Below are 24925 nucleotides of genomic sequence, written 5' to 3' on the forward strand. Positions count from 1 at the left end.
CCGTCGTGGCGCAGTGGTTCACGAATCCGACTAGGAACCATGAGGTTGCGGGTTTGGTCCCTGCCCTTGCTCAGTGGGTTAACGATCCGGCGTTGCCGTGAGCTGTGGTGTGGGTTGCAGACACGGCTCGGATCCCGCGTTGCTGTGGCTCTGGCGTAGGCCGGTGGCTACAGCTCCGATTCAACCCCTAGCCTGGGAACCTCCATATGCCGCGGGAGCGGCCCAAGAAATAGCAACAACAACAACAACAAAAAGACAAAAAAGACCACACAAAAAAATAAATAAAAAAAAAAAAAAAAAAAAAAAAAAAAAAAAAAAAGATTGCAATGTATAGATAACTTCATGAATTAAATTTGTCTTTATTTATCTTACAGTCTAGCTCTATAAACACCATTAAGCCATAAAAATTAAAACTTATATCCAAGAAACCAATTTCCATGCTCTTCCTTATTTTTATTAGCACCCAGGAAGGAAACAATATGAGCTATGCAAAATGTACAACATCTTAGTAACATAGAGTTTGATTTGAAAAGCCAAAGATACTGCATCTGTGGCTAATTTCATAGTTAACACTGACTGTTTCTCTCAAGCAAGAACATATGTCTCCTTCACATGTGAAATCACCTTTAATAGTGAGATCATTTCAAATTATGCAAAAAATGTTCATAAAATTGACCTAGTGGATGACAAATCATTACTGCCAATATTGGGGTAACTGTCTCATGGTTTCATAAAATTCATAATCCTCAGTTCTAAATGTTTAATATTGATCACTAGTTAATACTATCTGCCATACACTTAATACTGAAAATTTTGTAAAAAACATATTAGGATCAAATAATGAAATATCACTTTTTAAAAAATCTTGTAATAAGGTTTCTTCTTTTGTGTACAATTAACAAACACTATTCTTTTGAAACTGAAATGTAATTTGAAACTAGAGATTTAAATGTTATATAATTAAACTGCATGTCTCTATGGTGTTAAAATATATACTAAGTATTGTTAAGGGAAAGAAAAACAAGAACTGGGGTACCTGTTCCATAGGCCTAAGTATGAGAGAAATAATTTGAAAAATACGTATATACATTTTTTACTCAGATATCAAATCCATCACCTCATTTTTACTTGGATCCACATTTGGTGTTAAACTCTGTTATTGATGTTAAACTTATAATTTCTCTAAAGCAAGCTCACATCTGAGATGTTATATCACATCAAATCACCAGTACAACCACATCTTGTGGGTCAAAGGCATAGGAACAAGGCACTGAGTACTGTACAGAGGTGTATCAATAGAAAAGACTGTAAACTCATGAAAAGATTTGAGACTACTTTAAACAAGATAAAATTTCATAAACAACTTGTACCTAACTGATACAAATAGTTAATGCTCAACTAGGCTTCATGATGCAAAAGACACATTGTGGAAGAAAAATGATTTTAAAAAATAATTCAACAATTTTTTTAGATTGAAGTCAATAAATTAATCAACATACATTGTCTATCAATCACTAATTACTAGGAAGATACATTAATTCCTCTACAATACCTTTCATTTACTTGAAGAGCTGAAACAATCTAACACCTTCTCAATGCTATTTCCCAGATAAGACAGTCCAGTCTTAAAACAATTTTTAACCAAGATGTTATATAAAAAGAACTGAGTTGTTAAGTCTTTTACTGAAATCCAAATGTTCAATCTCTTGAAAAATCAATTTTGTATTTACCTGGAAGGACTATTTGGAATTCTGATGGAAATTTACCTTATGCAGGATGACTTGGGGAACAAATATATTTTAACCAATATTTTTAATATGTGAATTTTCTTATGTCATCTGATTCTGGTTTTTCATCTGCATAGTCTAAAATGGCAGGATATATGTATGGCTCAGTAGACCTCTTCTTTTTTTGATGGGAAGGAGATATAAAATAACCCATAGAAAGAAAACCAAGAAAATGTGCAGCTGCACTGGAAGGTGATGGGACAGCCCATACCCAGTGTTTACTTTTAAACTGTAACATCCCATGATTTTCCAGTATTCTGATTTCACACATACATTTAACAATCATTTACAGAACCTCAGAAAATGACACCTGGGGAGGGCCCAGCCAATGAAGCAGACAAAAGGTATTCTTCCAACCTCTACTAAGTGGTCTCTATAAAACTATACAAGAATTCTGAGTTGAAAAAAAAAAAAAGAAGAAAGGGTACAAGTGACACATGGCTTATGACTTCTGGCCCCAAACCCAGGGAAAATCATGAAGCCAGATAGGCAACTAGCTGCTTGCTCGTTATGTTGATTAGACTGATGATTTAGCAAGATGTACTTTGTTTTCCTGAATAATGACATGCTTGGCAAATTCACTTGAATTAATCCTCAAGTTCTCTTTTAGTTTGTTAAGCTCAAAATCATGGAGAATTTTGACAGTCATTAACTTTTCTCGCTTGATTCTTTCCAGAACATCTTTTGGAACATCAGGGATCATCCAGGCCAACAAAAATTTCATTAAAAACACAACGTGCTAGAGGAAACATAAAAGAAAATCAGAGGCACTGTTAGAGGTGTCAAATGTTCAGCAGAAAGTTCTTACAAATCATCTCATTCATTTAATAAACTGTGCTCTAGAGTTCCTGTTGTGGTTCAGTGGTTAGTGAACCTGACTAGCATCCATGAGGATGTGGGTGCGATCTCTGGCCTAGCTCAGTGGGTTAAGGATTCAGCATTGCCATGAGCTGTGGTGTAGGCTGGCAGCTGTACCTCCGATTCAACCCCTAGCCTGGGAACCTCCATATGCCGTGGTTATGGCCCTAAAAAAAAAGCCAAAAAAAAAAAAAAAGTATACACTGTGCTCAATACAGAAAGTAGAAAAAAAAAAAAAAAAAAAGCAAGGAAATATAGCCCCTGTCCTGGAACTTTCCTAAAAAGACCAACATTAAACAAGTAAATTTATCCTAAAATATGTAATTACAGAGATTCCAATTGAATGTGGCTATTGAACATAATCTTTACGTATGCTTCCTAATGAAAACCTAACAAAATGTCTGTAAAGAAATTTTAAAAATTGTTATCATTCACAAAGACACAAAGAAAAGAGAGGAAACAGTGAAAACAGACTCGAAAGAATGAAAAAAGATAGCACTTAAATTTGCAATTGGTGATATGGTGATGGCAGAAACCAAGACACAAGCCCATTTTCTTTTCAATCATCAGAAAAGTTCAATAAAGAAGGTATTAAGAACTCTGAAGACACAGTGTGGGTGGAACTAAAAGAGGGTTAATTAAATATTTGTATAAGGGACGGATGCATGTTCACAACATCTCTCCCATCCATGTCCAGGTACTACTTCTCTCCAAACCCTGGAAGCAATTAATTGCTTTATTTTCTGTAGAAATTAAGACAGAAAGCTGGAGGTGTGGCACCATACTGAAAACAGGGCAACACAATGAAATTCAGCATGCTAAGTCATGAGTTCTCTGGTCTCTCCTGCCTTTTTAATTTAATTTATCTTATTTATTTTATTTTATTTGCTTTTTAGGGCTGCACCCATGGCATATGGGGTTTCCAGGCTAGGGAGTCCAATTAGAGCTGTAGCCACCAGCCTACACCACAGCCACAGTAACACAGGATCCGAGCTGTGTCTGTGACCTACACCACAGCTCACAGCAATGCTGGATCCTTAACCCACCGATTGAGGCCAGGGATCAAACCCACAACCTCATGGTTCCTAGGCAGATTCGTTTCTGCTGTGCCATGACGGGAACTCCTTTATTTTATTTTTTAATGGCCACACCCATGGCATAATGGAAGTTCCCAGACCAGGACTGAATCTGAGCTGCAGCTGCAACCTACACCACCTCTGCAGCAATGCGAGATCCTTTAACCCACTGTGCTGGGTCAGGAATGGAACCTGCGCCTCCATAGCAACTGGAGCCACTGCAGTCAAATTCTTAACTCACTGTGCCATAACAATAACTTCTCTTTTGTCCCGCTTAGCTCTCAACTCAGCTGGGGATTTAAATTACTGTACATGTATAACCTTGATGAAAATAAAACAAATCAAAACTGATTGGAATTTAAATATGCTCACATTAGACTTCTCTAGTCTGCTACTGGCCTTCACTGTTGAGTGAAAAAGTGCCTTGCATTTATTTATCTTTCTCTTATTGGCCTTCATGTCTTATGACTGGTAGCACTCAGTCTGTAACTTAGTCAAATATTCCATCTGTATTGGTTCTCTTTTACTGCATGCCTTATATCCATAATTATTCTAGTTATTCCACAAGGGAGGAAGCATAATCTAGTAGACAGAGGTTTGGCAGTGAGACATTGGGCATTGAGATCCAGCTCTATTACTAGCTAATCATCTTTAAAATCAGCTAATTACCTTATTTTGCTGACTGGCAGATTCATTCGTCAAGGGTAAATAATAAAGTCGAACTTACAAAGTTATTATATATAGCCCCTGGAACCAGTATATAAGTATTCAGTAAATCAATGGGATCTTCTGCCCTTGGATTGACCTCAAGGAACGAGGTCCTACTTTCTCTTTTGTGCCACCTTAATATCTTCAACAATGGGAAGTGAATAACAGGCAATCCCTTATACTGAAAATATTCCTACGTTATTTTTTATGACAACAAAAGCTTCTTTCAAAACACGCTATTGAGATAATGCTAATTTTCTCAGGAGCCAATATCTTTAGAAAGGTAGGCCTAAAGGGAGAAAAGAGATCAACTAGAATGAGAGTTAAGAAAGGCTTTACCTCCATAATGATGATGAATGTCATCTTGGCAGCAAGGACGTGCCAGTACTGCATATTATGAAAGTATTTGTCCTCGTGGTCAGGAGGATTTCTGTAATCTCTGTACCTGAAAAAAAGGAAGTACATGAAAAAAATTAGCTGTAACATCAAAGACATCTAGCATAAATTCACATTATTTCTTTTAAGAGACACTTTTAGTTGATCACAAAAGTCAAGTCAAAGGAAAATAACTGCAATTATGAAATATTTGTTTTTCTTATACAGATAAAAATCATGCTTTGTTACTTGTATAGTATAGACATAGCAGAAGACATAAGTGAAACTTCTCTCCTGTCCTTCAAAGATAAATTTCTTAAGAGAGTTAGCAAATTTGCTCTTTCCATTCCATTCCCTCTGTTCCTCTCCACACAGGTAGTTCTGCCATCTTTCACTGACACCAATGGTCCCGTCATTAAATTGAGGGACCACTTTAATCTACATCTTATTTGACTGTGAGGAATAGGACTGGACATCGTTGATCATTTCTGTTTTCTTTCTTTCTTTCTTTTTTTCATGGCAGCAGATGTGGCATACGGAAGTTCCCAGGCTAGGGGTCTAATTGGAGCTACAGCTGCTGGCCTACACCACAGCCATGGCCATGCTAGAGCTGAGACACATCAGCGACCTAAACAGAAGCTCACAGTAACAGTGGATCCTTAACCTATCTGAGGGGGGCCAGGGATGGAACCCGCATCCTCATGGATCCTAGCTAGATTCGTTTCCACTGAGCCATGATGGGAACTCTGACCATTTCTATTTTCTTGAGACTCTATATTCTCTTGGCTTATCTGACACTGCATGGTTTTTGTTTTCCTTATTATCCTTCTGGGGTTTTCTTGGGTGCTCAATTTGTGAGTTCATTTTTTTCCTTCAAAGTGTCTAGATATTGATGTTCTTTAAAGATTTAGTTTGACTGGGAAGTGATAATATCAAGAAATCTGACAATTGTCCATGTTATGATGCCTCTCTATATAAATGTGGACTATAATGATGTTTTTGTCCACCTGTGTTGCCATATTTTGCTTTTTTTTAAAAAAATTGGAATCCCAGATGAAGCACTTGGTTTAAGGTTTAAGTTAAAAATCTTGATGTACCATATATACATTATCTATCTATCTATCTATCTACATATCTATAAAATCTTTAAATCCTAAAGTAAAAAGATCCTCACAGCACATGAGACACTGAGTGTAAAAACAGCAGGTTTACAAATACAGTTTCACACTCCCTACATGGAACTAACCTTAAAATGGGATGGCTGGTGAACTAATCACATTGTTATTTCTTTCTTCCTCACTCTGTCTCTTTTTGAGGACACATAGTTAAATTCGAGTAAGTTAAATGCACATAATATGACTATACTATGTAATCTATAGATATTACAACTTGGAACCAAAGGGGCATTCGTTGGAGAAAATTTTTCCAATAATTTTAGAAAATAAACAATTCAAAATTGATATTATCTTTACCCATAATATTCATTCCACTTTCCCAAATCAGAACCCTACAATGTTTGGATTCCAAAATTGATACACTTTATTTATCCAGGATTTTTAATGTCCCAAGTAATTTTTTTTTTTGTAAGACATGAAGGAAATGGAGAACTTAAGAAAGACATTTAAAAAGCAAAATGAAAATCTAAGAAAACAAGAGAAAAACCTGCACGTGGTGAAGTCTCGCTTCTCCGAAGGTACAGTGTAGTTTGGAAAATCGGCTATCAGGAATGTTGACAGGCTGTTGTTGACATACCCTTTCATTGGCTGCATGGTTTCGGTTGAGTAGGCATAGTAGTAAACTAAACGGGGAATCATGTCTGATGTAAATGCAACAATAAAAGCCTAAAGGAAAAAGCAAGAGAGAGATCATCAGCTGATTTTTATAGCTTTCAGTTCCCTGGGCCATATGGATGGAAAAGGATTAGAATGCTATGATGAATCACGTTAATATGAGTCTGGCCTAGAACATGAAATAGTTCACTTACAGTGTATGATCAGTATTCTAAAATTTCATTAGGTACAAGTGCCTACTTTGAAAATTTAACCTAAATGTATGTCTCCAAAAATACCTGGCCTCTATTGCTCTCCACCATACTTAGCTATTTCTTACATTTCTTATTGTTTCCTAACACAGTTCTACTGTCCTTTACCAAATTTACTTGCCTAGACCAATTCCAGAAGCTAGGACAGACTGAGTGTGTGTGTGTGTGTGTGTGTGTGTGTGTGTGTGTGTGTGTGTGTGTGTGTGTGTGTGTGTGTAGGGAATGGAGAATGGAGAGAGAGAAGACTATGTGCTCATAAATTTCCCACATAAATTTACTTGCCTAGACCAATTCCAGAAGCTAGGACAGACTGAGTGTGTGTGTGTGTGTGTGTGTGTGTGTGTGTGTGTGTGTGTGTGTGTGTGTAGGGAATGGAGAATGGAGAGAGAGAAGACTATGTGCTCATAAATTTCCCACAGCTCAGTACAGTTAATTTCAGGATTTGATTCCATAGGAATGGTGTTTTCCCATGCTTTTCCTCAAGCTGTAGAACTGTGAGATAAATCAGTTTAAAAACATCTGGTTCTGCTATCTACAATGCTAATGGTAGGTTTTTAAATCTTTTAATATTGCTTCTATATCTGCTGGTTCATTTCAGGCTTTATGTCACTTATTAAATATATGTTGGTAGTTTTATTTTCTGAAAAAGTGACCATTTCAAAGAGATTTTAAAATGTGTTGGAATAAATGCATACATAGCACTCATATTTTTTTCTCCTGTACTTTATAACTCTTTTTTTCCTTGTTTGAGATTTTCAGAATTTTGTGTTTTCAACAAAACAACTTTTGATTCACTTAGCAATTATATTGCTTTTTGTTTGTTTTCTAATTTGATTATTTCTGATCTTCTTTCTTCTTACTACTTTCTATTGATTAGTTTCACATTTTTTTAATATCTTAAGTTACATGCTCAGCTCATGTTTTCTTGTATTTTTTTAATGATAAAAGCATCTTTTAAAAAATCATTATAAACAACCAAAAAACCCACTAAACCAGCTATAATGGGAAAAAATAAAAGTCATTTAAAAAAAGCATCTTTTGCTACATACTTTTTGTAACTGTGGTTCTAACTGATTCCTAAAGTTTTCATTTTAATTAAACTCTCTCTCTTTTTTTTTTGGTCTTTTTGCTATTTCTTGGGCCACTCCTGCAGTATATGGAGGTTCCCAGGCTAGGGATCTAATCGGAGTGTAGCCACCAGCCTATGCCAGAGCCACAGCAATGCAGGATCTGAGCCACGTCTGCAACCTACACCACAGCTCATGGCAAAGCCAGATCATTAACCCACTGAGCAAGGGCAGGAACCGAACCCGCAACCTCATGGTTCCTAGTCAGATTCGTTAACCACTGAGCCATGACGGGAACTCCCTAAGCTCTCTTTATAAATTTCAATTTTATCTCCTCTTTGTACAATAAAGCTTCTTTAGAAGCATGAATGTTAAGTGGTTAAATTTTATTTTTTGTCTATATTATCAACTTCATTTTTATGCTATTATTATAGGCAAATATGCATTGTAAAGTTTCTGCTTTTGAGAATTCAGTTTTATTACTGTTTTTAATAAGTGCTCCATAAAAATAATAGGTAAATATTGTATATTCTGTCTGTCACGTATAACTATGTATAATCGAGCTTTAATTGTACGACTTAAATCCTTTATACCATTACTTATTTTTATATACTTTTTTACATGCTACAAAACTATACCATGGTATTTTAATTAAAAATTTAAAAAATTTTTTAATTTTTTCCTTGTATTTCTGAGAGTTTGTATGTCATAGACTTGTCTATGTTGTTTAGCGCATATAAGTTTAGGGATGTTTTATCTTTATGGACTACCACCATGATAAAATCAACATAAGTAAAGATTGAGTTACACATCATTCTTATCTCCCCATCTCCAAGAAAACCAAGTACAAAGTTATTCCACCAAAACAGGTCTACTTACATTAGTTGCAACAGAAAGGACAGCCATTCCATAAAGAATGTCTTGCCAAACACCTATGCTATGAGCCTTAGCAGCTACAGGTCTCCTGTACTGAGTAGTAAGCTTCCAGGCATCCACTCGAATCTCTATAATGTTATTCAAGAGAGCAAGAAGAGGAGCCAAAGGAAAAGAGGCCACAAATAATGTGACAAATCCAAACTGGATAACTGTAGGGACAAAAGAAAATTTCACAAACTCATCATTGTGGAGGGGCAAGGGAGGAACACCCTGCCCAATTCCCGCCACTTCCTTCATTTTCAAGGGATTTACACCAGCAAAACAGTCCAGGCCTCTTTCTAGCTGCCCAATTCCTCTTCTCTGTAGGAAGTATGGTGACTTATTTGGGTGTTAGAACAGGAAGGGGAAACTGGGCTTGCAAAGCCCAGTTCCATCCCTGATGTCTCTTTTGAGATCTGCTTGTTTAAAGGAAGCACTAACTCTTGTTAGATAAGACATTCTTCTTATTCTTTGTAAAACAGTCTTTTACTATGGTCGGTGCTGAAGTCTATGCTGGTCTAGCCTTTACATTGGTATCAGCACATCAGGGGGGTAATCAGGTTTTCCATCTTGTAATCTAGGTACTTAACTTTAAGATCAGGGATAATGACTAATTCATTTGTATGCTCTGGGCATATAAAAGTACTTAACTATAAGCCTTATGAAGGAATGCATTATTTAAGATTTGAAGAAGCTAATAGAGGAAAAGGTAGTATAAACAAGACATTTCAGAATAAATCAGAAAATGAACCTTATAAAGTATCAGAAACATATATATAAATTTTATGTGGGCGTAGGAAATACACATATCCTGGAATGAGGTATTTGTTACGATCCTGATCCTCTGCAACAACTCAACATCTTTTTTTGTTTGTTTGTTTGTTTGTTTGTTTTTTTGTTTTTTTAGGGCTGCACCTGGGGCATATGGAGGTTCCCAGGCTAGGGGTCTAATCGGAGCTGTTGCTGCTGGCCTACGCCACAGCCACAGCAACGCTGGATTCGAGCCATGTCTGTGACCTACACCACAGCTCACGGCAACGCCAAATCCTTAACCCACTGAGTGAGGCCAGGGATCGAACACACAACCTCATGGCTCCTAGTCAGATTCGTTTCCTCTGTGCCACGATGGGAACTCCCCAACTCGGCCTCTTTTAAAATGTTTTACTCTATTTCCTCACTAACACTTAACACCTGGGTAAACTGGCTTCTCTCTCCATTTTTGTTTTTGTTTTCTTTGCCTTTGTTTCCATCGATGCTTGGGGTAAACAAATCCATGCAGCTGGTAGACTGGGATTCCCATGTGAGTGAAGAAAAAATAATGAGATGCAAAAATGGCTTTCCACTGAAGGAAGAAAGAATCTTCCACTAGTACTCAATTTTTAGATAGATTCAAGTGTTTCTGGATTTCTTCTTTTCTCTAAGACTTTCTCTGTAGAATCAGTCTTGCCATCTGCTAAGACAAGGGAACAAACTGCATCCTACCTGCCTTCTCTACTGAACCAAGAGATGGAAACCAAAGAGATGAAGTATTATGTAGAAACAGCTTGAATTTCCAGATTCTAAACACAGATCTTTACTCATAATCTCTGTGGGCCATGGCAGATTACTTAATCTATCCAAGTTTCACTATCCTCTAAAATAAAATGTAGTGAATAATGACCATAGAGTAGAATGTTTCAAGATTAGAGATAATGCCTGTAAAACATCCAGAATAAATTATTATTATTATTATTATTATTATTATTATTGTCTTTTTGCCATTTCTTGGGCCGCTCCCGCAGCACATGGGATGTTCCCAGGCTAGGGGTCCAATGGGAGCTGTAGCCATCGGCCTACGCCAGAGCCACAGCAACGCAGGATCCGAGCCGCGTCTGCAACCTACACCACATCTCAGGACAACGCGGGATCGTTAACCCACTGAGCAAGGGCAGGGATCGAACCCTCAACCTCATGGTTCCTAGTCGGATTCGTTAACCATGGCGCCACAACGGGAACTCCCAGAATAAATTATTCTTAGTTGTGTCTCAATAAATGGTAGCTAATCTTATTATGAAACCTTGATTGCATCTTTTAATTTCAGTTATAATCTCAGCTGTGTTTATGTATCAATTCACTTGAAACATACAGTTAATTTAAAATTACAGCTTTATCACTCCATAATGCAAGGGTTACCTGACTTTACAACTGGAAACTTCTTCTTATCTGTCCTAAATTTCCTATTTTAATTCAGGTATTATATGTATGTTAGCAAATTCAGGTCATCTCATTTATTCTATCATGACTTTTATGGGCCATGAGGATAAGTTGGGAGAACTGTCCTCCTTAATTCCACCAAAGAAACAGAAAAGGTCTCCTGAGAAGAAGCAGGTAGACTCTACAAGCAGTCCCCATCATTATTTCTCCTAAAATTTCACTTCTAGATCTCTTCTCTGTTTAATCCTTAGGATATTATGCATTTTTTTGTATTCAGTTCGGGTTTTCCTTACATAACTGCTTTTAGCCTTCTTTTCAACTGGAAACAAAGGACTGCATGCACTTAATATATGTCAGATTCTGGAAATGTTTCTCAATGTATTTCCTCTGTAAGCAGTTACTGAGGCAAACCAAAGGAGAAAGCTATTTATTTTATTTTATTTTTTCTAATTTTATTTTCCCACTGTACAGCAAGGGGATCAAGTTATCCTTACATGTATACATTACAATTACATTTTTTTCCCCCACCCTTTGGAGAAACCTATTTAAACTAATTTGGGACAGGTATTAAAAATGATCCTTACTTTATTTGATTCAACAATATTAACTTCTAATTGGTAGGAAAAATTATCTCTGAGATTGGTGTTTTGAAACTAAATTTCATTTTGCATTCTATTTGGTGGCCAACAGAAATACTGAACCAATATTTTCCATATCCATCCGTCCACTGTCCAATGATTTATTGAACACTTACTATGTCCAAGGCAGGAAGAAATATTAAGAGCTGGAAAACACTTATTTTACTCAGTCTATTCTGTGTTTAAAGACAGTGGTTGAAAATTACCTGTTTCCAAGTACTCATAGAATAGCCCAAGAGAACCAAAAGTTTCAAGGTCATGGTCCTGCTCCCATCGACTGTATAGCTTTTCCGAGTTGGTTCGAGCTTTTCGGCGTCTCCACCAATTCAGAACCAAGCTGTTGGAAGTGATAAAAGTAAATACATGAAATAGGGTTTAAAAGGAAGAGATCAGAGAATCAAAATGGTAGAGCTAGAAATTGGCAGCAAGAGAGGTTGAGTAACTTAAGATCACAGAACAAATAAAGATATGACTACAGCTAAACTCCAAGTCAAAATCTAGTGCTCTGTTCACAATATTTGCTGAGGGCAAAAGATCTTTATTAGGGTGATTTAAGAAAGTAAAACAAGTAATATCATATGATGTTTGTCTTTCACCGTCTAACTTCACTTATATGTGGAATCTAAAAAACAGATACAAATGAACTTATACAGATTCAGACTTTGAAAAACCTATGGTTACCAAAGGGGGTGGGGTGGGGGGAGGGATGGACTGGGGGTTTCAGATTGGCACATGCACACTGAGGTATATGGAAGGTATAGTATAGGGAACTCTACCCATTATTCTGTGATAATCTATATGGGTAAATAATCTGAAAGAGAATGGATGCATGTACACGTATAACTGAATCGCTTTGTTTACAGCAGAAATTATCACAACCTTGTAAATCAACTATATTTCAGTAAAAGGTAAAAAAATAAAAAAATAAATAGGATAAATTTAAAAAGAAAAGAAAAGAAAGACAACCCTGACTCTGCATGGAAATGTATTTACTCAGACACAGTTCTGCAGAGGAGAGGGTCACCACAGGATTGTTTTTTTTTTTTTTTTTCTATTCAATTTACTAATCTTGATGTTGCCATGATACTCAGAAAGACACTTGGGGAAATGAGAAATTGGTTACAACAGAAAATGTATGACAAGGAAATGTAGAGGTTAATATAACTATGAAAGGAAATGAAATAATCCTAAACAAAAAAATACCTAACTAAATTCTACACTGTATAAAAAAATAGTAGATCATGATAATGATGGATTACTTTAAGGATCAAAAGTTTTCTTTTTATTAAAAACTCAATCAATGTAAGAGACCATACTAACAAATTTAAGGAGAAAAATACAAAATCATATTGATTGATGCAGAAAAATGTATTTGAGGTAGTTCAATTACCTATTAAAACCTATTTAAGAAAAAAAGTAGGAAAAGAAAGAAATTACTCAATCTGATAGAAAGCATCTACCAAAATCCTGGGATGAACATCATTTTTAAGTAGGGAAAAGTCTGAAGCATTCTCTTTAGAATCAAGAAGAAAATAGAGTGTGTATGATCACATTCAAGACTTTATTGGGGATATTATCCAGCATAATAAGATGAAAAAGAAAAATGCAAAAGAGTTAGAAATGAAGGAGAAATCCATGATTATTAACAGTAATGTGAATGGATTATCTGCATAGAAAACCCAAATGAAGTTAAATAAAAATTATTAGAAATAATGAGTTAATTGATATATTTCATTCCTACATACCCACAAAACATAGGTAGAAAATAATTTTTTAAAAGATACCATTTAAAATAATAAAGTTAAAAATACCTAGAAATTGGTTTGACAAAAGATTTATAAGACCCATATGCCAAAGTTTAAATATTTATTTGAACTCATTAAAGTCCAAAATAAATGTTAATGAATAAGAAGACCTGGCATAACAAAATGTTGATTTACTGAAACAACTGAAATGTAATTTCAGTCAAGAAAACAAAATAATTGTCCATGTGAAATCTTATAAGATGGTTCTAAAATTAACACAGAAAGAGGAAGGACAAAGATAACCAAGAGATTTCTATAGATGAAGAATAAATCAGTCAAACTTGGCCCCACCAGGTATGAGAAGTTATTATAAAGCTGTATTAATTAACATAGTATAGTACTGGTTCAGAGACAGACAAATCTTGGAACAGAATGGAGCCCTAGTATACCAGCCTTGTACTTGCTGTATGGCATAAATGGTATTGTAGGTCACAGAGAGGGGGGTCTTCCCAATAAATGGTAACACGATATGTGTGTGCGTGTGGGTGTGTGAGTGTGCGCACACATGCACAAGAAATTGAATTTCATGTCAAATACAAAAATCTTTTTCATATATGTGAAAAATTTAAAAGAGAAAGGTAATAATAATGGTAAAGTGCTAAAAATATTTAGACCTAAGGACACGAGAGTAGGTTTATTTTTTGTTTGTTTTTGTCTCTTTTGTCTTTTTAGGGCCCCACTTGTGGCATATGGAGGTTCCCAAGCTAGGGGTTTAATTCGAGCTGTTGCCACTGGCCTACGCCAGAGCCACAGCAATGCCAGATCTGAGCCGTGCCTGAGACCTACACCACAGCTTATGGCAACGCTGGATCCTTAACCCACTGAGCAAGGCCAGGGATCAAACCCGCAACCTAATGGTTCCTAGTCAAATTTGTTTCTGCTGTGCCACGACGGAAACTCCAGAATAGGTTTTTGATTATGCGGTAGGGAAGGCTATATTAAACAAAACTTTAAAAATGCTAAACCATAAAGGGAAAGACTGATAAATTCTACTATATTAAAGTATGTATGTACTTTTGTCCATCCATAGCAGTGGTTCCCAACTGGAAGTGATTTAGCTCACAGGGGGACATTTGCAGTATCTGGAGACATTTTTGGTTGTCACAGCTGGGAGGGTGGGCTACTGGCATCTAGTGGGTAGAGTCCAAGGATGCTGCCAATCATCTTATAATTCAAAAGACAACTCCCCTCCCCCCAACAAAGAATTATCTGCTCTATAATGTCAATAGTACTGAGGATGAGAACCTATGGTTAAAGATACTATTAAGAAATTAAAAAATAGAGGAGTTCCCACTGTGGCACAGCAGGTTAAGAATCCAGTGTTGTCTCTGAGGCGGTGAGGGTTCAATCTCCAGCCCAGCACAGTGGGTTAAGGATCCCGCATTTTTGCAGCTGTGATGCAGGTTGCAACTGCAGCTCAGATTCAGTCTCTAGCCTGGGGACTTCCAGGTGCACAGTTGTGAGCAGAGAACAAACAAACGACTCCCTGCCCCCCAATAAAATGGAAGATGGTAACTATTTGATGATCCTGAGCGCATAGACCCCAGTCCTTCTGGAGTGGGTTCAATCTCATCAACCAGTCAGAGAATTGTTCACAAGCTGATCACACACACCAGTTCCCTCACCTGGTCTTTAAAATTGTGTTCCTGGGAGTTCCTGCTGCGGCTCAGCAGAAATGAATCTGACTAGCATCCATGAGAACGCAGTTTCTATCCCTGGCCTCGCTCAATGGGTTAAGGATTGGGCGTTGCCGTGAGCTGTTCTGTAGGTCGCAGATGCAGCTGGGATCTGGCATTGCCTTGGCTGTGGTGTAGGCTAGTGGCTACAGCTCCGATTTGACCCCTGGCCTGGGAAACTCCACATGCTGCAGAGGCGGCTCTAAATAGCAGAAAAAAAAAAAAAAAAAAAAAAAAAAAGTGTTCCTGAAACATCCCCCCCCTCACCTGGCCTTTAAAAATGTGTTCCTATGGATAAGCAATGAGCACTGGGAACTATATCTAGTCACTTATGATGGAGCATGATGGAGGATAATGTGAGAAAAAGAATGTATCTATGTATGTGTGACTGGGTCACCTTGCTGTACAGTGGAAAATTGACAGAACACTGTAAACCAGCTATAATAGAAAAAATAAAAATCACTTAAAATAAAAAAAAATAAAAAATAAAAAAAAATGTGTTCCTGAAACAGAAATACATTGGAGAGTTCAGGCTTTTTTAGCACTAGCTGTCCTGGACTACTTGTAGTGTGCCTTACAAAAAACTTTAAACTTTTCCTCACCGCAACCTGGTATCATCAGTACATTGGCTTTTCTGCCAATGTACGCAGGCAGGTGGACTGAAGTTTGGTTCAGTGTTCATGTGTCCATGACACGTAGATTTTTTAAAAGAGCTCATCTTTTAGTAATTTTCAGAAATATACAAATTTTGAGAAATCTGTAATAAAATGCAACATGGAAAATAATCTAGAGAGCATATAACATTTAGATGCTCCAGTGGAATCTTCACAGGAGGCGAGGAGAATTACCTTTTCCTCAATATAAGTAACAGATACGCATATTTAAAAGTCTGTATTACCTTAATGGAGTCTTGACTGAAGGATTTTTTTGTTGTTGTTATTGTTGTTGACATTTGCTAACAAAGGTACTATGATAATCAAAGAATTCCATCTTCTTCCAAAGGAAATTTCTCCTAGTTACTTAAATTAAGCAAAAAATTCCAAGCAATACATACGGATAAATGGCTTCCTTAACATTTCCAAAGATCTGTTTCCCAGTCATTATGATGATCAACTGAGTTGTCAATTCTATTAGACAGCCTGCAGGATCACACTGGTAAGAAGGGGGAAAAAAAAAAAGTAAAGTGAATGATGAAAGATGGATTTCCACAAGAGAAATCCCAAACCAGAAGGAGACTCTGAAGATCTGTCTTTGAATGGATAGTAAAGATATATTTAGCTCAACAGTCCCAAGCATAGTCACAGATGAGTACCGTCTAGCTATATTAGAGTCAGCTGTGAAATGTTAAGAACAAGTTTCTGGGCCTCATTCTTAGAAAACTTCGAATATTCGTATCTGGGTGAGGGCTGGATAAAAACTTGAGTTTGTGCCAGGCACATCAAAAGGTAGGTAGTTAACACTGAGCTGCTGAAGCCACAGGCTCACGTCTCAAGAGAATTCTTACCTCTTCACTTCTCCACACGTTAAACAAATACGTATATTTTCCGGGATAGCCCACGAACTTCCCTTTAAAGAAAGCGACGTAGAAGCAGGACGAGTAAAAATTTACAAACTGAAACAGGAACATTTTCAAGGTAAGACTGCTTTCATACTCCTGGTGAGTTCGAGGAATCTCTGGTAAATAAAAACACCAAAGTTTAATAATGCGCCTTCCTGTTTCTCCCCAAATTCTGTGTTCCCTAGGACAAGGGGATATCTGGTCATACTACTCTGAGAGTCTGTTGAAATGCTTCCCACTTTGCTCATAACTGACCGATATTGAGTAACTATGGCTGTGTGCTAGACTTTCTATTAGAGACTTTGCATTAATCTAATCACTGGAAAAGCCTCAGGAGCCGTCATTAGTACATTCAGAGGGGTGAACTACTGGAATACGAAATTCAAACCCTTACCAGACTGAAGAGCCTTATGCTCATTCCTGTTACATTATACAACATCCTGTACACATTTTAGATCACTTTCATCTGTTTTCAATCCGCTTTAAACAAAGTAAATCATCTAAAGGGCAGAGGAGGATTTCCAAACTGAATTGTGCTTTCCTCTCATGAATTATATGGCTTTATCAGTTTTTGAAAACAATGTCACGCAAATGGTGGCAGTAAAAAGTATCCATTTTCCCTCTCCTTCATTTAAAATGCATGATCACGATCTATCACTTAATGAATTCTAAAGACAAGAAAAATGGAGTTTCTCCACGGCACAGTAGAACAAGGGGAAGTATCTAAGAGTAAGGGAGAGTGTCTTCCAAGCTTACACTCTCTTGATAGCCTGAGCTGATCCAGCCAAATCCATGACATCGTCAGTGACACTGAAACTGCAACCCGTATTCTAAAAACTACCCCATCTTACTAAAATTTAGTTGCATTCCAAAAAAAATCTCTAATGTGAATACAAGTGATTTTTCTCATTGATGAAAGTGAGATATTTTTAAGTGCTTAGTTTTTAGGTGCTATTTGCATATATATATATATATTATATACACACATATTAACTATATATATTATATATATATATTTTGCTGTTGCTAATAGAAAAAAATAAATAAAACTGAGGAAGAACTCTATATTTAATAACATCTGCTTCTCATGGTTACTCCAGTGCACTAGAGTAATTTCTATGCTACCTTTTTGGTTACCATTGAGCACAATGTCAGTGTACAGATTTAGAGGCGAGGCAAGAGGTCCGAGAGAGAGAGAGAGAGAGAGAGAGAGAGAGAGAGAGAGAGAGAGAGAGAGAGAGAGAGGTCCCCAAAGCAGCTGAGGCCTGGAGCTGAGTCTCTGGTCTTATCTCTAACTTGCTGGGGGCAAGGCCAGCAGAAGGTCTGCTCTGTGCTCCTCTCCCTGACTGAACTTCCCACCCTACCTGTGACTCCTTCATTCCCTCATGGCTTTAAGAGACATTTAAAAAATTTTAAAAGAAAACAATCCAGGTTCTAAGACATGGCAACTGAAAAGAGGAGCACTAAGTTTTAAATTTATTCAGGAGGACCCGATTGTTTTGTTCTCCTCACAATTGTTTTCAAAATCCAATGCCTTCTAAAAACCATACACATGAAATAAAAAGGATCTGTGCCTTCAGAAAAGTATGAGGATTTTATTTAGGTTTCAACTAACCTCATCAAAGGAGGATTAAGAAGATCTACAGAGTCCTAATTCTTTTTAGTTCTTCGTGCTTGTCGTATAACAGGCCTGAATGTAGCTGTTAGAGGATTCTGAAGTACCAGGTTATGGGTCTACCTGTAGAGCAAAACTGCCTTAAAATGTGCCTTTAAAAAAAACGAACTCCCTGGGAGATGATCCTGAAAAATAAAATACTGGCTGCCATATCCGTAAACAAAGGATGTCACAGTCATCAGCCATTGCAACCACCTCTGATCTGGGAGCCCTGAAGGAACTCAGGAAGGAAACAAAGAATACCTGCCAACTAGCAGCCATCAGACTGCAGCCACTCCTGATGGTGAGCCCTGAGGATGTGAAAACCTAGGATACTGGCCCCAGATGGCTGAGGTGCATATCAAAGGAATGATTTCAATGAGCCCAGACTCTCGTATCTTCCCCTAGAAAAGCACTAAATTTACTTTTGTTCAGAATACCTGCCCTTGGTGCAAAACTCCTATGCATCCTAGCTCCCCACCTTGCCTCCTCTAAGCAGTTTTCTCAGGGTTCTTGAGATGCTGCTTCCCAGGCTTAAGGCCTCAGTTTTGTCCACCATATACAATATAACTCTCCATTTTAGGTTGTGCATATTTTATTAGTCAACAATCTAAAAATGGAGGTACAGCATTGGTAGAAACCTTTTTTTCAGAGTCATACTAATGATTTGGCCAGCTTACCCATTTTTGTAATCCAGGCTGATATTCTTTCATAAAAGAAGTTCAAGATCAAGATGACAATGAAGTTCAAACATGACCCAGTGAGAGATGTGGTTATCTGGGGAGTGAGGACACTTTTGACTTGCTTTAAGGATGCTTCACTTTCCATGAAGCTAGCAAATGTAGCAAAGACTGACAGGCGGTATACAATCATAGCCACCATGCACGCGACGACCAGAGACATCTGCAGAAGGGAAACAAAAACTGGTCACTCTTTGTATTCCTGTGATACTTGCCTAACTGAAACACACACTTTCCTTCATCTCATATACTAAGTTTAGCAGCTCTGATGTGGAAAGCAAGGCAAGTTAGGTCCTCTCACCATCGATGGCAGGAAATGAAAACTAGGAAAGTAAAAGGATCAGAGAGAAGGTGCATGACCTCAGCTGAGTAAATAAAAAATACAAAAGTATTCATTGTCCATCCTCTAGGTCCATCCTCTAGAATGAGTTGGGAAACTAGCCATCAGGCCAGAGTCTACTCATGGCCTTACTTGTTCTTGTGTGTCCCCTGAGGTAAGAATTTTTTCTGTGTGCATTTTTAAAGGTTGTTAAGGACAACAAAGACAATTTTGTGCCAGAGGCTACCTGCGGCCTGCAAAGGGTAAAATATATCTTTTATAGCACATGTCTGGCGATCTCTGCTCTAGGTTGTAGTTAAACATGTTGTGTGATAATTGCTTCCTTTCACAAAAGATATGTTTACAGATTTCATTCCATTTCAGAATACTGCTATTAGTGACCTGATATGCCTAGTATAAATTTTATACCTTCCCTCATTGCAAAATCATAAAGATTTAATGATTGGAAGATTTTATTCTGAAAGTTGAGGAACTGAATCAAATCGAATGAGTACTAGAAATAAGTAACAGTGATCTTTCTGGAACCACACTCCAGAATATTTTTAAGCAGTTTCTCATACTGTTCATTACCTCTTTATATTCTATTTTAAATGGAGATAGAGATAAATTAATAATTAAAAAAATAACCATATACTCTGCAATCCAATTGTTTGTAATCTTGTTCTGGTTTCAAGTTATCACCAAGTTAACAAAGAGAAGGGAGAGAGTGAGGGACAGGCTTTAAGATAAAGCACCTCTCTCTCCCCCTAACTATTTTTTCAAGGTTCAACTACAGGACACCCATGTAAATTATAGTTTATTTTATATAAAAATTCCATTCAAGATAAAACATACTATGGAGGGGGAGGGAAGAGAGGGACTCAAGAATCATTGTAGATGAAACTGTTGAGATAATTTCAATATGAACTTATGTCAAATAAATGATAACGGTTTTTAAAGAATGCTCACCCATAATGTCACCGTGGCTCCCGATAAAAAGTACCATGGGATACTGTTACACAGAGGCAAATAAGGTTCCATCTCCTGTAATTTTGAAGAAATCACAACACAATTCAAAATCTGCCCTCAAAGTTGAGACTCTAAACAGTTCACAAAGCCCAGCTGAGGTAGAAACCTCCCCAATGGGTTCACTACAGCTCATGGAAAGCTACATTCTAGTAACGAGTCCTTAGGGCTCTTAGATGAGATAATTTACAAATGATATGAGATATAAATAATCCACATGATTTCCTGAGTGTTGAATTAGAATGGTATTCAGGTCCAGGCAGACAGGAAAACAAAGTCAAAGCCTAAGCTTCTGCTGAAGTGGACATGGCTTAATGGCATTAAAAGTTTATTCTAATTGAGTTAAATTGAATTGAATTGAACTGCAGTGCTCTGTAAGTGCTCTGCATGATATTACATAGGGTACCTTCTTTATACACGTAGGATTAACTGTCTTCTTCTACAGAGTTCAGAGGCCCAGACTTTTCCACCATAACAGTTTTTTAAGTCATTGAGGGAATATATTAACTACATTAGCTGATATTTTTAGCTATATCAAGAGGCAGTTAGATCTTACCCCTCAAGTACTGTCACACAGTAAAAAATATCTGTCAGTGGAAATCTAAATCATGTAATTCTATTTAACAGTTAAGATTTTACATCTTCGTAGCCCAGGGATTTTCAGAAAGGACAGAATGCAAACAGAACTTAGCAGGTAGAGTTGGTTGCCCAAGAACTCTACAGAATCCCAGGATGTGTGTGCATACATCTGATTGGTTATGCATGTGTATATCCAATGTGTGTGTGCTCATGCATGCCTGTGTGTGCTCCCAATAGACTCAAATGTAAAAGTTCTGGTTGTGCTTAGCCACTGAAGAAACATGTCTACAAAGTATAAAAGAAAGAAAAAAAGAAAAAAGAAATCCTCTCATTTTCAAAACCGTTAAAGCTAAGGGAAGTAGATGATTCACAGTGAATCAATACATAGTGTTTTTCAACTGGTTTCAAAGGTAAACATTCAGTACATCTTGTTTTTAGCCCAACAGTTTTTTGCAAAGCCAAAAGACCTGCTTTTATTTTCATTTTTATCCCATGAGGTATGAATAGATACATGTAATGTCATTATTATGATCTCTTTTAATGTATTTCAATTAACTGCAAGTTGCCACCCAGGTTGTGAATATATTTTCTGAGGTGGTTTTTTCTTTTCATTCACTCACTGAACTTTTGTAGTATTCAATGAAATTGAATAAATGTTTAATTAATGCCTAAACTGTGAAAGGAATTGTGAGTATTATACACAAGAATAGTATTCTGAACAGAACAGGACATTCTGCTGAAGAGATTTTAGAGACATATTCTATTCTCTCTTTAATAGCATCAGGTACCATGGTGATTATAGATTGTGGAAAGGTAGGGACTCTAAAAGAATATGCAGCCAAAAGTCTGCCAAGTACCTTTCAATTTCACATGGGAAAAAAAAATTAGGTGGAGTTCCTGTTGTGGAAATGAGTCCGACTAGTATCACTGAGGATGTGGGTTTGATTCCTGGCCTCATTCAGTGGGTTAAGGATCTGGTGTAGCTGTGGTGTAGGTTGCAGATGCAGCTCAGATCCTGCATTGCTATGGCTGTGGTGTAGGCCAGCAGCTGCAGCTCCTATTCCATCCCTAGCCTCAGAACTTCCATATGCCACAGGTGCAGCCCTAAAAAACCAAAAAAAAAATAAAAGAAAAGAAAAAAATGAGGTACCAAGAAGCCAAATAACTCAGTCAACAACATACAGCCAGTTTCCAATTATCCCAAAGCCTAGACTTCCCTTCCCAGACCCCAGTGCAATGATCTTCCCATTATAATTAGAATGGACTAGGTGAATAAACTTTGGCCTGATAAAGCAATCATTCATAAGCCCTCTATCTTAATACAATAATATGATACAATTTTAACTTTTGCATATTAACTTAGTATCATTTCCATATATGTATAAACACACACACACACAAACACACACAAAGCCCACAGCATACACACTATTTTCTATTTCATTTTATTTCACTTAGTATTCAAATGATATAGTTCATGATATGATGACTTGGATTTGCTTCAAAATAATCTAGTGGCAGGGAGGGACAGGTGTATAAATAAAAAAAAGACTGTCCATGAATTAATAATAATTGAAGCGGGGTGATGGCTCCATCCTGGGTCTCACTATATTCTTCTATCTACTTTTACATGTATTTGAAATGTATATTAGAAGCAAGTAAAAAGGTTTATATGACTTATATGTTAGAGACTACTTTAAAGGCTAATTAAAATACACGTCATTATTTATGAGGCCCCCTACAGCAGTGCGTCTGTTGAAATATGCTGCCCATACTGCTCCCCTCATCTACCTTAGTCACTGGATTCATTTTCCTGTGTGTACACATAGCTTCAAATTCAGGTCTCAGCTGAAGCTGCTGCTGCTCCTCTTCAAAGTCCACCAGGTCCCACTCATATTCTAGTCTGGCTTGTCGCTGTTTCCAAAACTCCAAAAATAATGTGACTATGAGAAAGAAATGTATAAGAACAAATATAATAAAGAGATGGAGAAATAAATGAATACAAAAAAATAACTGGGTTTTCTTTATTTTAAAAAGCATTTTGGTTGCATGATGGTTCTTCTGTCACTATAATGTTTGATGATAAATATAAAAGTATTAATGTTGCATAATACTACTTAGTAGTACTGAAAATAACTCATATATACATAAATACAAATTGATTTCTTGGACAACAGTCCATACAAGAAAAAATTTTTCAGGAACATTATTCTCTCTCTTCATTCAGATAATTTGAAGTAATATTTGAACTTGACTTTTTACTAACTTGACTTTTACCTAGATTTTGTTTGCTTGTTTTTTATTGAAATCATTCAAGCAACTGTACCACTTGCTCACGCTTATGGAAATTTAAGGAAAACATAAGAACCCATTTCACAGTGCAGTATGTCTCTCTCTCCTGCTCTGTCTGTCTCTCTCTATATGTATAACATACGATATAATATATAGTATGAGAGGCTACCTCATGGGCTTGAAGTCCTCAGAAAGTCCACCAAATACAACATAATTCTCTCAGAGTTCCCACTGTGGTGCAGTGGAAATTAATCTGACTAGTATCCATGAGAATGTGGGTTCAATCTCTGGCTCAGTGGGTTGGGGATCTGGCGTTGCTGTGAGCAGTGGTGTTGGTCACAGATGCAGCTTAGATCCCACATTGCAGTGGCTGTGGTGTAGGCCAGCAGCTGCAGCTCTGATTTGAGCCCTAGCTTGGAAGTTTCCATATGCCATAGATGCAGCCCTAAAAAGCAAACATACAAACAAAATACATAATTCTCATTTTCTAGATTGTGTTTTTTTTCTTTTTCAGTCAACAAAGATAAGGATCCAAGTTCATTCTTTTGCATGTCAATATCCAGTTTTCTCAGCACCATTTGTTGAAGAGTATCCTTTCTGCATTGCGTTTTTTTTTTTTTTTGGAAGCTTGTCGAAGATTAGTCAACCATATATGGGTGGATTTATTTCTGGACTCCATTCTGTTTCACTGGTTTGTGGGTCTATCTTTATGCCAGTACCATACTGTTTTGATTGCCATAGAAAACAAATAGTTCCTAACTGGCTATCTCTCCAGGGCGGCAGACACAAATACCCATGGTCCAATCTTTCCCTGAAAGAAATCTACTTGCATACTTTAAAAGCAGCTGCCTGATAATTCAGCTTGCAAACAGTCTGAATCTGGGTGCTGAAGGAGATCTTCTCATTTGAGATACCAATAGGTCTTGGCACAACTCCCAAATATTGGGAGCCACTAAGAATAAAGAAGGCAGCTTGGACAATCACAGGCCACACTTTCAAGGCTGGGAGAGGTCATGGTTTTATCTAATGCACAAAAATCAACACAGAAAGGCAAGCTAAGTGAAGAAACAGAGGAATATGTTCCAAATAAAACAAGACAAACCTCAAAAAAAGATCTTCATGAAATGGAGATAAGTGATTTACCTGATAAAGAGTTCAAAATAATGGTCATAAAGATACAAAGGTCCAGGAAACAATGCATGAACAAACTAAGTTTCTGAACAAAGAGATGTTAAATGTAAGAAAGTATTAAACAGAAATTATAGAGCTGAAGAATACAATAATTGCATTATAAAATTCAATAGGTAAGTTCAACAGCATATTAGTTCAAGTAAAGAAAGAATCAGCAAACTCCAAACAGGGGAAAAGGAATTAAAATTCATCCAGGCAGGGAGGCAAAAATGAATTAAATGAAAATGAAAAATAAGTGAAAAAAAGTGAGGTTAGCTTGAGGGAGTTATAGGACAATATCAAACAGACCAACATTTGCATTATAGGGATTCCAGAAGGAGAAGAGATGGAGAGAGAGACAGAAAACTTATTCAAAGATATAATGGCTAAAAACATCTCTAACATGGGGAGAAAAAAACCCCACAAATATCAGACCTAGGAAAGCCAC

The 24925-nt window shown here is 37.0% G+C and overlaps 1 protein-coding gene across 4 annotated transcripts in view; it reads right to left on the reverse strand.

The window, feature by feature from the left end:
- Positions 1-343: 343 nt before the first annotated feature.
- ANO5 (anoctamin 5) overlaps positions 344-24925 on the reverse strand; it is an 84321-nt gene continuing 59739 nt past the window's right edge. For all 4 annotated transcript variants that reach the window (XM_021083250.2, XM_005661072.4, XM_085010093.1 and 1 more), the window contains 10 exons: positions 22807-22958; positions 20380-20454; positions 19032-19254; positions 16644-16813; positions 16194-16291; positions 11865-11995; positions 8792-8997; positions 6467-6645; positions 4769-4874; positions 344-2526 (listed from right to left, as the gene is read on the reverse strand). In XM_021083250.2, coding sequence (XP_020938909.1) covers positions 2305-2526; positions 4769-4874; positions 6467-6645; positions 8792-8997; positions 11865-11995; positions 16194-16291; positions 16644-16813; positions 19032-19254; positions 20380-20454; positions 22807-22958 — 1562 coding nt within the window. In that variant the 3' untranslated portion in view covers positions 344-2304. The remainder of the gene's footprint in view (positions 2527-4768; positions 4875-6466; positions 6646-8791; positions 8998-11864; positions 11996-16193; positions 16292-16643; positions 16814-19031; positions 19255-20379; positions 20455-22806; positions 22959-24925) is intronic.

Source organism: Sus scrofa, chromosome 2 (assembly GCF_054392235.1).
Source record: "Sus scrofa isolate SSC_HxYL_T2T_F1_AM1 chromosome 2, Sscrofa_HxYL_maternal_Yorkshire_Landrace_v2.0, whole genome shotgun sequence".
In the NCBI taxonomy this organism is placed as follows: domain Eukaryota; kingdom Metazoa; phylum Chordata; class Mammalia; order Artiodactyla; family Suidae; genus Sus; species Sus scrofa.